This window comes from Esox lucius, chromosome 3 (genome assembly GCF_011004845.1).
Source record: "Esox lucius isolate fEsoLuc1 chromosome 3, fEsoLuc1.pri, whole genome shotgun sequence".
NCBI classification, from domain to species: domain Eukaryota; kingdom Metazoa; phylum Chordata; class Actinopteri; order Esociformes; family Esocidae; genus Esox; species Esox lucius.
In genome coordinates, this window is record NC_047571.1 from 15,413,778 (window position 1) to 15,428,447 (window position 14,670).

Sequence of the window (14,670 nt, forward strand, 5' to 3'; positions counted from 1 at the left end):
TAAATGTGAAGACGTCAAAATGTTTTCTCTTTCCAAAAGACTATCTCCTATAATCTTGCTTGGAGTGCCCTTTTCGGTTAGGTGTTGCCGACGAAACTCTAAGGGTGACTTCCGCGGAGTGGCTAGAGGTATAAAAAAATCTATTTCAGGATACACTCTTGACTTGAATAATAATATTAATGGTCCACTGTAACTTAATAAAACAAGGATTACAATTTGCAAATCCCTCCTATAGTTGAAACAAAATAAACATAAATGTCAATTGAACATTAATTTATTAGCATAGCCAGTTGAGACAGGAACCCAAGTGGTCATTGGTCAGTGACGTGTCAGCTGACGCAGAGGATCGCTCCTATCACAGTGTCAAATTTCATACTGGCTACTAAATCATCACGTTACTGTCTGATGTGCGTTTGTCTCACTAGCATACAGGTGCAAATCCACCCACCACCCTTGCCGCCACCTGTTTTGTGTTGGTTGCCTTTCATATACTTTCACGGGGGGATCGGTACTGCGTACCTTTCTAATTGGATATGGGGGTAGCAATTAAGGACATTATGGTGTTGATATCGTTAATAGTAGTATCTTATCTATGATCATGTGATGGCAGTGAGTTACCCCTAAGGAGCAGGCATGTAAATGATTGGTGTGCATTTAATCCAATACATGGTTGAGTGTTGTGTTTTCTGTCTGGACTGTTGTGGTTACTTAAGGGTGCATTAACAGCACCAAAAGAAATGCGAACTAGCACTTTTCTGCGTTTGCTTGAAATTGGCCCAGCCATGCACAGATCACAACATGGGCGTGATTGACATGGGTGTTTCAAAAATATTGTTGCATTATCCGATCACCATTTTTATTATAGAATCGGTAGCTATCTTAGCCGAGATTACGTTATGTTACTATATTAAGCTGTATTATTCTTGTTTGTTGCATTGCTTTTTCATTAATTAATGGCACATTTCAGAAACTAATAATAAGATGTCATAAATGAAGCCTATGAGTTTAAGATGCAGATGTTGACTGCACAGGGAACTCAAAGACAGGCAAAGGAAGGCAGAGTGTAACTGCAATATAATCTACCAAAACCTGAGCATGCTAGTCTTAGCAGTGTTAGTAAGGAAGTTAAGAATATATTCCAGTAGAGCTAATGTGCTATGTAATATGTTTTAGTATCAATGTGACTTGACCCAGACTCTTGGTCAAAGACACTCATCACATACTCCTAATAAAGGACTTGTGGACATGTCTGGTAGCTACTAGCCATTACAAAAGCAGGTGAAGTTCAGAGTGGAATCATACAGTATTTTGTACATCAATAATGTGTTTATTACAAAATCTGAGACTTTACACTGTACACAATACAACATTGTTTTTCAGCAGTAGTAATCTATTTACAATAGTACCATTGTCTGCATATCAAAGTGATTAGCTAAAAAGGCATGTTTCAATCACTGTAAGCTTTTATAGAAGTAAGGCAAAATACTTGAAACTTGATTTATTTCCATTTTTGCAGATCAATTGAAAGTCATAATGTACTGCTTCTATCTAATGGCCAGGCTTAGTCTACGGCATCTGTAAGTGTGTATCCATGTTTTTGTCAGTGCATGTCTGAAGGTGTAAGCATACATACTGTACACAATATATGGTTAATACTCAGATGCATTACACCAGACTGACTTCAATAATAGACATTTTTCCAGGTATAGAAAATGTCTCATGACTTAATTACCAGCCAATAGGGGCAATGGTGAGTGCTTTTAGAGTTTTACAGCCTGCCGGTTTGAAGGGACATTGTGGTTGGGCATGTGCAGTTAAGCCGATTACTTGAAAGGTTATATTAAACCTTTCCCAAATGTCGTCACTTAACCAGTCAGAATTAATATTTAACATTAAGACTAACTCTATTCGTTATCCTTAACTTTACCAGCAAACATATTTAAAGATGCAATCTGTGATTTTTGGTTGTAAAAGTGGCACAGTTGAGCCAAAAACAGGCACTGACATTTTTGTACTAAGTCATGTAGGCCAATATCTCAATTTGTGCCCCATGTAATCAAAACCATTTGTTTAAAAACTCAGAATTTCATGGCTAACTGAGTTATGATAGCAATTATTAACAACTTATTACACATCAAACCCAAAAACAGACATTAAAAATAGTCCCAGACTGCATCTTTAATACCCAACCCTAACCCTAAACCAAACCAAGTGTACCAGTCAGATTTAACACCTAACCTTAACTCTGATGACTTAAGTTGTACTGTGCCTACATCTCATCATGTGCAAACGCCTCTCAGTTGACAATATCCTCCATAGGCATTTATCTCCCAGTCTAAAACCTGTGACTATGAAGTGAATTTATGATACCTTGTTGTACTACTACAGTGACCCATTTAGGTTTGGCATTAACTAGAGTTATATAGCGGTTGTGGGTGGGACTCAAGGGTCAAAGCCAACATATCTTACCCAATTGGTCTGTTACTGACCTCACTGTCACTTCAAAGTCTTGGCCAAAGCCTACGTGTGTAGTCACACAGGACACAGGCCCTCACACGATTCTTATCAGAGCAGAGCAATGGACGAATAACAAGCCTTGGTCAATAAACAAGCTCAACAAGGTCATGGATGCAAACAAAGTCTTTCTTTTAAGCTAATACAGTAATGACGGACTGTACATTTTGCTCCTGGTTGCCTACAGCAGGCATCATACTATTTGACTCATACCATCATCAAAAAAACAAAAATTCTGATGCTAAAAGAGTCTTACTTGCCGTGTTTGCTTAGCTCCATGAGACCTGAAAGTAAAACCACATACCCTGTCTTGAGTTTTGTGAAACTAATTTGCCTGAAGCACCCTCCTGACCAAGACCTGCTTTAGAAATACAGAGAATTAGGTTTCTGTTGTGCTCTTGTTGTGAAGGATGAAGTAGTAAACCACAGCTCATTGATTTGTTTTACACTTGACGGGAGACCAGACAAGATAATCTTTCCAAACTGGGCGAGCAGAAGTATTAGGTCATGCACCACCAAAGATGTTGTGTCCAAAGCCTTCTGAGATGTAAAATGTTTTGTTGAATGTATAAAAAACAAACATTTGTGCTATTTCTTTTTAAGATTCAAGGTGGAACACCCACATGCACACACACAGAATAAATATCTGTGTATGAATACACTGCATGCATACCACACAGACAGAAAGGAAGTAGCCTACATGTTGGTAGTATTTACTACGTGAAGGATGGGATGAATCCTTGGCATAATCAGCGAAAAAATACATAGAAAAGCAGTAATACCATGATCAGTCTCATTACATGAAGATAACACTGGACTGGGGATTCTGCATGGCCCTTGTTGGGATTGTAACCTGACTCCCCCACTCATACTCCAGATAATGTTGTCACCCGAAGCATGATGTTCCAGTCCTGGCAGACGGAAATCTTCATTTGATTGTATGCGTTTCCAAGTAGTGGCACGTCACTAATTCATTAAGAATATCTCACACAAACCCAAATGAGTAGACAGGTTGACCGCACTTGTGATTTTATACACTCGCAGTGAACTTCCGTGTGACAGTCTAGTTGTCCAGGATGGCTGTCCTGGAGGAGCAGAACTCCATTGAGTAGCGGACGGCCCCAGTACTCCAGTTACCCAAAGGAAATCCTGGGTCAGTCAGTAGTGGGACCCCTGGTGGATCCAGTCCTGACAGATGTTATTGTCTAAGACCCTAGACCCTGAAATCTGGAGCTCAAGTTTAAAACCCTTACTGTTGTCAATCTACCTACACCGCCACCTCATCCAGTCTCTTCACATCCACCCCTACCACTTCGACCTCAGTCTCCTCTTCCTCATCCTCCTCTCCCAGGGTGGACACGCAGGGCGAAGCCAGGCCTGGCATAGGGTGGATGTTGACGCTGACACTGGGGCTGGAGCTGCTGTTACCACCGAGACTGACCATGCTGGCTCGGACGGTGAAACTGGCCATGGAATTGACACTGCCCAGTTTCGTGGGAGCGCTGGCCTTACCGCAGGAGTGGGCGCGGCGGTTCAGGCTGGCAGATCGCACCACGGAGGAGGCCACGGCGCAGCCCGCCCTTTGGACCTTGCCTTCCAAGAAGTAGGTGAGCATCTCACCCTTGCCCTTCACGCTGACCTTACCCCGGCACACCAGGTCATAGTTGTCCCCCAGGATCCTGTACACATCCTCTGTTACCTGGGGGGGTGTTGGGGGAGGGACAGCGAGGGGGTGGGAGGTGGGGCTGAGTATACAGTAGGATTTATTCATGGCCCATCCTCAAATGTCAATCCTGACTCATGGTTTAGCACATACCTGTATCTTGCCGGGGACTCCGGTGCTGTCCATGCGGCTCGCCACGTTCACTGTGTTTCCCCAGATGTCGTACTGAGGCCTCCTGGCTCCGATCACCCCTGCCACCACCGGGCCCACGTTAATCCCCACTCTCAAGACAAAGTCGTTGTATGATTGGTAGTTGATTTCATCCAGCACATCGAACATCTCGATGGCATAGTCCGCCACTGTGCTCAGGTGGTCGTAGACGGATTTCTTGTCCTTTAGAAGGAAGCAGGGGAAGATTAGACATTCATTGTCTTCGTGACATTCGCCATTCTTTATGTTACAAACATGCGCACACACTTGCCTTTGTTCCGATAGTAGGGACAAGCCCAACAGCTGCCATATATGTACTCCCAATGGTTTTGATCTTCTCTATGTCCTTGTAGCATTCTTTATCCATGAGCTGAGGAAATGAAACTAGATTCACACCTAAACACAGCAAAACATAGTGTTTACTTCCCAGTACCTGTAGCAGTCAACATCCTCACCTCATCAAAGTCAGCGATGATTTCATTGAGCAGTCTGAGACACTCCACTCCCATGTTGTTCCCATCCAGCTCAATGTAGAAGTCATTGAAGTTGGGGATGGAAGCAAACATCACTCCGACTTGGGCATAGGACTGATAATACAGATCCTATAGGAAAACACATGGTCAGCTATAGACACTTGTTCTAATAGATGCAGACCCTGAGGTACTACTAATTATGCTAGTCTGTCTGTTTGTCTGGGTAAATCTCACCATGTTTCTGGGGTTGGACAGGAGGAAGTGTTGAGCAACGTGAGCAGGAAGTAGGTTGAAGAGAATCCTCCTGTTGTCCAGCTTGACCTTCTCCATGCCATCCCTCTCCTCCTCTGCCTGACACACAGAACACAAACAAATAGCATCGACTTGCATTAAGCAAGCCAGCAGTTCAAAGCTCATTCCACAGGGTGTCAGTCAAAGCTGTAAATTTAAACAGGACTGAGGCACTTGTAGCCTGGCATTGTGGACTAAGAGCACAAAGTAGAACCAATAAAGGTCCACTTCTACCACAATCATGTGAAAATCTGTCACTTCACCTGACTTCCCTTTACCAACCAAAACCATACCAGTATGAAGGGCGGATAACAGAATATACAGTTGTGCTCGTAAGTTTGCATACCCTGGCAGAAATTGTGGAATTTTGCCATTGATTTTGAAAATATGACTGATCACGCAACAAAAATTCTTATTTAAGCATAGTCATCATATGAAGCCATTTATTATCACATAGTTGTTTGGCTCCTTTTTAAATCATAATGATAACGCAAATCACCCAAATGGCCCTGATCAAAAGTTAACATACCCTTGAATGTTTGGACTTTGTACAGGCACACAAGGTGACACACACCAGTGAAAATGGCAATTAAAAATGAATTTCCCACAACTGTGGCTTTTTAAATTGCAATTAGTATCTGTGTATAAATAGTCAATGGGTTTGTTAGCTCTCACGTGGATACACTGAGCAAGCTAAATTCTGAGCCATGGGGAGCAGAAAGAACAGTTAAAAGACATGCGTAACAAGGTAATGGAAATTTATAAAGATGGAAAAGGATATAAAAAGTTATCCAAAGCCTTGCAAATGTTGATCTCTTGATACCAAGCCAAGGTCAGGATACAAAGAAAAACCCACAGGTAACCTCAGGAGAAATAGAGGGCTGCTCTGGAAAAAGATGGTGTGGTTGTTTCAAGGAGCACAATACAACAATACTTGAACAAAAATGAGCTGCATGTTCGAGTTGTCAGCAAGAAGCCTTTACTGCGCCAATGCCACAAAAAAGCTGGTTACAATATGCCCCATAACACCTTGACACGCCTCACAGCTTCTGGCACACTGTAATTTGGAGTGACAAGACCAAAATAGAGCTTTATGGTCACAACCTTAAGCGCTTTGTTTGGAGAGGGGTCAACAAGGCCTATAGTGAACAGAAAACCATCCCCACTGTGAAGCATGGTGGTAGCTCACTGATGTTTTAGGGGTGTGTGAGGTCTAAAGGCACGGGAATCTTGTGAAAATTGATGACAAGATGAATGCAGCATTTGGGGCCTCATAGACAACTATTACAAAAGCCTGCACGCTGTCATTGATGCTAAAGGGGGCAATACACAGTATTAAGAACTAAAGGATATGCAGACTTTTGAACAGGGGTCAGTTCATTTATTTCTTTGTTGCCATGTTTGGTTTTATGATTGTGCCATTCTATTATGACCTACAGTTGAATGTGAATCCCATAAGAAATAAAAGACATGTGTTTTGTGTGCTCGCTGTTTACAAATGGTACATATATTACCAATTATCCAAGGGTATGCAAACTTTTGTGCACAACAGTCCTTTCATATTTTCAATAAACTAACTAGCTCTATTAATAGAACTAGAGCAATCCTCCCCCAATGCCCCACAACTCTACAAACACACACTTATGTATATACACACACACAAATGGATATACACACCTGTGTGGCCCAAAGGAAATCCAGTCGTAGTTTGAGGTCCAGCTGTCTGGAGTGGAGGGCCAAGGCGCTGGTGAACAACAGCAGGGACAGGATGAGCTCATAGCCACGGATCTGAAGATTGGACTCCCCCCTATGGCACAACATGAATCAGCTACCACGGGACTGTACCACATCATTCCTTACATGTGGGAGGTAGAAGACCACCCCCAGGTGTAGCAGAAACCGACAGAGAGTTCAATAATAGAAGAGTAGGACTGTGCCATTTTGGTAAGTAATAAGGTACGCGGGGGGGTGTGTGGATAGACCCCACACAGTGGGACGAGACCAACGGAGGCGTTAGTAACAGCAAAAAGGAAGGGGTGGGGGGGGCATATAAATATACTGGAGAGATGCAGAGGGACCCCCCACTTGGTCAGGACCGACTTCAATGTCAGCAGCAGTGTGCATTAGAACTGACCCACTACACTGATAATGACGGGGAATGGCCTGTGGAAAGAACCACCAGCACCAACCAACAGCAATACAGTCAACTGTGCCACATTCTTATATTATCTAAACAGCAGTGATGTCAGCGATTACCCGCGAGGAATTTTTGGACAGACGGACGAAGAACGGGGAGTATCATCTCAATTACATCATCTTAGTTATATATGTAGTCTTCCAGCGCTGTCCAGGAAGCCATCTGTCTGTGGCTTTGTAGTGGGTCTGGGCCTCGGTTACTGAGTAGGAGTAGCTAACAACGCTTGTCTGAATCAAGCATGGTGTTGACCCAGAGCCTTTTCATTCTGAGTTAATGAGCATGCACTATGTCTGGTCATCAAAACGTTTCAGTCAGGATAATACTCCCCTCCTCACCAGATCAAACTGAGTGGATACCGAGGCTGACACTATAGCCATGTAGGGTCTCATATGGCCCCAGAACCGTGAGTGGCAGTCGAGCGAGTGATTGTGAAGGACACAGCTTTAGGACTCACAGAGGGAGGACGTGGATGTGTTTATCTGTGGTTGTTTTTTTACTCGTTTGCATATATATATATATACACAGTGGGGAGAACAAGTATTTGATTCACTGCTTTTTAGATGGAATCTAAAACAAAAATCCAGAAAATCACATTGTATGATTTTTAAACAATTCATTTGCATTTTATTGCATGACATAAGTATTTGATCACCTACCAACCAGTAAGAATTCCGTCTCTCACAGACCTGTTAGTTATTCTTTAAGAAGCCCTCCTGTTCTCTACTCATTACCTGTATTGCATGCACCTGTTTGAACTTGTTACCTGTATAAACGACACATGTCCACACTTGATCAAACAGACTCCAACCTCTCCACAATGGCCAAGACCAGAGAGCTTTATAAGGACATCAGGGATAAAATTGTAGACCTGCACAAGGATAGAATGGGCTACAGGACAATAGGCAAGCAGCTTGGTGAGAAGGCAACAACTGTTGGTACAATTATTAGAAAATGGAAGATGTTCAAGATGACGGTCAATCTCCCTCGGTCTGGGGCTCCATGCAAGATCTCACCTCGTGGGGCATCAATGATCATGAGGAAGGTGAGGTATCAGCCCAGAACTACACGGCAGGACCTGGTCAATGACCTGAAGAGAGCTGGGACCACAGTATCAAAGAAAACCATTAGTAACAAACTACGCCGTCATTAATTAAAATCCTGCAGCGCACGCCAGCGCATGTCCAGGCCCGTCTGAAGTTTGCCAATGACTATCTGGATGATCCAGAGGAGGAATGGGAGAAGGTCATGTGGTCTGATGGAGCTTTTTGGTCTAAACTCCACTCGCCGTGTTTGGAGGAAGAATAAGGATGAGGACAACCCCAAGAACACCATTCCAAGCGTGAAGCATGGAGGTGGAAAAATTATTCTTTGGGGATGCTTTTCTGCAAACGGGACAGGACAACTGTACCGTATTGAGGGGAGGATGGATGGGGCCATGTATCGCGAGATCTTGGCCAACAACCTCCTTCCCTCAGTAAGAGCATTGAAGATGGGTCGTGGCTGGGTCTTCCAGCATGACAACGACCTGAAACATACAGCCAGGGCAACTAAGGAGTGGCTCCGTAAGAAGCATCTCAAGGTCCTGGAGTCTCCAGAGCTGAACACAAATCTTTGGAGGGAGCTGAAAGTCTGTATCGCCCAGCTACAGCCCCGAAACCTGAAGGATCTGCTGAAGGTCTGTGTGGAGGAGTGGGCCAAAATCCCTGCTGCAGTGTATGCAAACCTGGTCAAGAACTACAGGAAACGTATGATCTCTGTAATTGCAAACAAAGGTTTCTGTACCAAATGTCATGCAATAAAATGCAAATTAATTACTTAAAAATCTTACAACCATGTGATTTTCTGGATTTTTGTTTTGGATTCCATCACTCACAGTTAAAGAGTACCTATGATAAAAATTACAGACTTCTACATGCTTTGTAAGTGGGAAAACCTGCAAAATCGGCAGTGTATCAAATACTTGTTCTCCCCACTGTATGTGTGTGTGTGTGTGTCTGTGTGAATACCTGCAAGGACAGTAAAACAAGGCAAATGTGACCTTCTAAGGAATTCTATTTTGAGCATGAAGAGTAGATTTAGGGTAAAAGTTACAATTTGGGTTGGGATTAGAATTAGGGATAAGATTAGGTTTAGGGCTAATGTTAGATGTTAAGTGTGCATGTTAGGATTAAGGTCAATATTTAGGGAAAACTAATAAGTGTGTGTGCGCGCTTATACTGTATGTTACCATGATTTACGGTAACAAATATTTGCACCAAAAATATCGCTACAAGGATAATAGAACAATCCACATTTTATTTTGTGGGGACATTTTGGCTATTTTCAGAGTTTGGCTGAGTTCGGAGTTACAGGTAGGTTTATAGTAAGTCACACTATTATGGTTAGAGTTAGGGTTAGTGCTATTGCTATTGTTTGTTTTTGGGTTTAAGTTAATGGTTAGGGGAAGTATAATTTTGAAAGGGAATAATTTTTGCAGTCCCCACAAGGAAAGTTTAAGTGTGTGCATTTCCATGTGTGTGCATTTATGTCTACAGGGAATAAAATGATCACCCACCACACACGGGTACATTATGGTAGTGGTGGGTAAATCTGCCAATTTTAACAGCTACTTTGACAGGTATGCAAAAAGGGTACGGAAAGACCACCTTTTTTTTATATAGTAAAGAAAAAGCACAGGCCAGATGTTAGGCAGCGTCTAATTGCCAGAGGAACAGCATAGCTTTACTCAACCGTGTGTATGTTGTCAAGTCATGAACCTAATGCCGCAGACTCACGCAGATGTAATTAAATAACATAGGAGCTGACAACTCTATTTACTCATTGATAGGTGCATAGGAGAAGAAGAACATACTTAGAAAAAGACAAGCACACACATGTATATTATTATTTTGTTTGATTAAACCCTTTCCCACAACTAGATACATTTGTCTTGCTTGATTTAGCATGTTACTTAGCAGATTAGGCAGAGAGAGAGAAGGAGCGAGCGTGCTGTATTTATAAGAATGATGTGTGTGTGTCTGTGTGGCTGTGTACATATAATGGAAAATGTGCAGGTGTGTGTGAGAGGGAGTAGTGTGTGTGAGAGGGTGTGGAAGGCAGGGTGTGTGTCAAGTAATAAAAAACTAAAGGATGTTTTTTAGTGTTTTCCCATTAACTGCCACAATAACATGCAGATTGTTATGGTTTTATTTCTGCTAAATCACAGTTAGAAATATGGGTATGAGCAAATGAAAATGTATTAGCATTACCCTGCTCTGTACTATACTATGTAACATTCATAAGCACATTAAACTCATATTTATCTATAATATTCAATATCTCTACCATACTGTTCACCCTGCCCTTCCTAATCTTTCAAAAATTGCTGATAATTTACATTGTTATGTATATTATTGCCATACTTGTCATATCTATAATATTCAATACTATTACCAATATTGCTGCTAGTTTACAGTATTCTTCTAAACTGCTCCTAGTGTACAGTGTTATGTATATTATTGCTTACTTTTTTGCTATATTTTTGCTGTATATATATTTTTTTCCTTCTTAATACTCCACACTATGTAGTTGTTGTTTGATATGCCACCATTCATAAGCTTACAATACATATTCAAAAATATTCAATAATTCTACCGAACTACATTGTTATGTATATTATTGCCATACTTGCCATATTTATAATCTTCAATACTACAACCCAGATGGCTGCTAGTTTACAGTACTCTTTTTAAACTGCCGCTAGTGTACAGAAATATGTATATTATTGCTTTACTTTTTGTTTGGTTATATTTTTGCTTATATATTTTTGTTCTTAATTCTCACTAAGTAGTTGCCAGGTGGCATGTAACAAGAATTTCATTGTGCAGGATGACGCTGTGTTGTGCAGGAACATTGTGCAGGATGACGCTTGTGTTGTTCAGTGCATTTGACATTTAAACCTTAAAACTTGGAAACCTGAACTACTATAACAGTGTGAAGTAAAATACCATGTGTTATAACAAGCAAAGGATTATCAGCGACTGGTTTTAGTGTAGCACATGCACATATAGCCAGTGAGGGTACGTATGAACCTCAGTTGTGTCTCTTACCCTGCAGTGCGTCGGAAGCCACTGAGTTCCAACACGATGACGTACAGCACCCCCAGTAAGAGCAACAGCGCCATCTTTGGCATCCAGGAGACACGCAGGAAGAGAGCCAGTGTCAGAGTGCCCACCACGCACGACAGAAACGCATATCGGGCACCGTCGCAAGGCAGGTCTATGGCGGTGCGGTTGGTGCCGATGACCATGATGGAACTGTTGGAGCGGTGGGCTCTGACCCACAGACTTGGCATGCAACCCACCTAAGAGAGGGAGGAAGGACAGAATGTAGATGATGACTCCTCTCAAGCAAGTCTTTCAAAGGTTGGTTACACATGACACTTACATTTTCTGAGTTAAAACATTTTGTGAAGTGAATAGAATCACTGAAAAAAGTGTTTCAGTGACGTGTTGGTAACCCTCCTTACCACACAGGCCTGGGCTACAGCGTACATTAAGACCACTATGAGAACACACAGACCAGTACGAATCTGAATGGTGAGGCACCCTGGAAAACACTGAGATGAAGTGACAGAGGGAGAGATAGAGTGAGAGAGGTGGAGAGGGAGAAAAGGCAGACAGGAAAAGATTATGAGGTAAGGGGAAGGGAAGTGGAAATTGCTTACCCTACAGAATTTAAATTTGAAAAGACACAAGTTAATTGATATAATATTAGCTGAGGGGTTTGGGGAAGTGGGGCAAAGTCAAACTGTCAACCTCAACAAAAAGTAGAAATTAATAGACTAGGCATTGAGTTTGAAGGCAAACTAAGAGCGCATATCATAATTTTCAGAAAGCCATTGACATCAACTTACACACAGACGATTCTCATTATAAACTACTTATGAAAATAATTTAATCTTTTCCAGTGTCAGCAGAACATTTTAATATTTGCTAAATTAAACTTGCAAGCTCTTATCACATATTGCTCATAGCTTGAGAAAAGTTTTGTGTGACCCACGAAAAGAACATTTTAATATTTGCTAAATTAAACTTGCAAGCTTTTATCACATATTGTTCATAGCTTGAGAGAAGTTTTGTGTGACCCAAGAAACTATTACAGTTAATCAGCCAAGCAGAAAAGTGAGAGAATAAGAAAAAGAATGAAATCAGCCAGACATCAAGAAGACATTTACCTGTAATTTAGTGACATGCAGGTACATGATACAAACTAGTAGGAAACAGACGCAGAAGACCAACAGGACCAAAACCACTGTTCCCCTGGTGATGCGAAGCAGGACAGAGTAGGAACAGAGGTGATGAGAGAGGAAAAGGGAGAGTTAGTGGACAGAGCAAGTCAACTCAATAGGTATCAGAATCAAAAAGCACAGAGAGAGACTGTGCATAGATGTGTGTGTTTCTGTCAGATATCATATAGTAAAATTAAAGACAGAGTGATGAAACGAGAGACCTGAGATTGTGTTACCCTCATATGTCAGATATGAATATAGTACACACTGTGGTATGATGAGCAGATAGACAAGGCCGAACAAGGCAGCTAGGATCAGAGAGAGGACCACAGCGCTGGTGAAGTACTCATCATGGAGCTGGTGGTACTGTCAGAGTAACCAGAGAAAGGGATGTCTCAGATATATGCAAAGTCATTATTAAAGCATGTCATGGGAGCAATGTCTATCAGAACGTCTGATTCAAAGTAGTTGTGCTCTTTATATCTGTGCCATGCTTGTGTGTGTGTGTGTGTGTGTATAGTAAGTGTGCTACACTCACCCTATGCTCGCGCTCTGAGCACTTGTACATTAGTGTAAGGAAGTTGAGGTCTGCTGTGTCCGACTCTGTCTGCCTCGCTTCGATTAAACGGCCAATGTAGCGGTTGACCCGAGTGCCCGGGCTAGCCTGTATCACGTTAGCCGACACAGACGTCCGGTTCCGCAGCTTCTCTGGAGCTGTCCGCAGGGCCCTCCGCTGTGGCACAGCATTGTGGGAAACGGAGTCCTGACTTAACTACGTTCAGAGGGTTTGATACCAGCTGTTCAAAACAATGGGGCATGGAGGATATAATGCTACTGGGATTCTATTATCTATAGTTAGGGATCAATATGTGTGAGAGAAAGTTTATACTTGACTACAAACCATTCAACATCAAAATGACCACGGTTCATTCTAATTGTAATCAAAGCTAAAATGTGAGCAAGGACAATCAAAGTTAGTCATTGTGATTGACTTGACATCACATAAGACAATCTGTGACTTCACCATATGCATCATTTCACACAACAAACACAACATCCATTATTCACTTTACAGTTAACATCCATTTTCTGAGCCAATGAAACCTATGTTAACATCAACCCTCTAAAGTAAACATTCATTCTGTAAACCATCTAAAGCAATGTTAACATCTTCCATGTACACAGGGATGTGCAGCGCAGCACAGCAGAATAATTGACACCAGGGACAAAGACCATCACTCCCAAATAGCACCCTATACCAAGGGTGGTGTGCTATTGTTGACAAGGACCCAACTATGTGCACTATGTAGGGAATAGGGTGCCATTTGGGCTGTAGACTGATTAAGTCTTGCTGGATGAAGGAAGAAGGCCAGTGAGCTGTACAGAGGGGGACATATCAAAGTCACAGTGTGAGAGCCAGTGGTCCAGCTATGGAGCTGAAGAGAGTGGCTTTATGAGGGAAGTTAACACATACACCTGACTTCATCCTCATCATCCTTTATCTCTTAACACCCATTATCGTCTTTCGGTTGCTTTGTAGATTTGTGTGCATTGGTTATGCTAATGAATGTTTCTATGCCAGTGCTATAAGCCTGTCACTCGCCACGATTCATCTTTTTCGCTCTCTACAGAATCTCCCTATCGCTTTCTTTTTGTCTCCCACTGCAGTATCTTAGTTCTGCATATGACCCAATTGTTAGGAGATGGTCTGTGGAGCATAGGACAGTCATCACATCACCCTCCCACCCACGTCCGCTCCCAGCACACTCATCCTTTCTCCTACCTTCCTCCTCTCCTTACTTTATTTCTCTCTTTCCCTCTCTTTCCCGGTGTCCATGTGTCATTTCTGACAGCCTGAAGAGAGTGTGTGTGGCCTGAATCTAAATGTCTCATTGTGTGGACTTTTAAACTTTACTCCTGTCCCCTCATGTTGCCATTTCCCCTGCTGTCTTCTCTTCTGCTATGTCTACATGCTTTCATCCCACTGAGTGAATGGAATTTACTAGTCACAACTCCATGATATATTACATTAGTCTAACCACATAGAAATACT

The 14,670-nt window shown here is 42.1% G+C and overlaps 1 protein-coding gene across 4 annotated transcripts in view; it reads right to left on the reverse strand.

Annotated features, from left to right (window-relative positions):
• Positions 1-1,312: 1,312 nt before the first annotated feature.
• LOC105018654 (adenylate cyclase type 1) overlaps positions 1,313-14,670 on the reverse strand; it is a 46,543-nt gene continuing 33,185 nt past the window's right edge. The window contains exons 9-19 of one of the 4 annotated variants that reach the window (XM_034289540.1): positions 13,156-13,389; positions 12,886-12,983; positions 12,564-12,648; positions 11,856-11,945; positions 11,437-11,690; positions 6,829-6,958; positions 5,095-5,211; positions 4,843-4,989; positions 4,659-4,757; positions 4,331-4,570; positions 1,313-4,213 (exon numbers count right to left, since the gene is read on the reverse strand). In XM_034289540.1, the coding sequence (XP_034145431.1) occupies positions 3,782-4,213; positions 4,331-4,570; positions 4,659-4,757; positions 4,843-4,989; positions 5,095-5,211; positions 6,829-6,958; positions 11,437-11,690; positions 11,856-11,945; positions 12,564-12,648; positions 12,886-12,983; positions 13,156-13,389 (1,926 nt within the window). In that variant the 3' untranslated portion in view covers positions 1,313-3,781. Of the gene's footprint in view, positions 4,214-4,330; positions 4,571-4,658; positions 4,758-4,842; positions 4,990-5,094; positions 5,212-6,828; positions 6,959-11,436; positions 11,691-11,855; positions 11,946-12,563; positions 12,649-12,885; positions 12,984-13,155; positions 13,415-14,670 lie in introns of those variants that run through there. The other 3 variants (XM_010884264.3, XM_034289547.1, XM_034289556.1) reach the window with 3 other exon arrangements.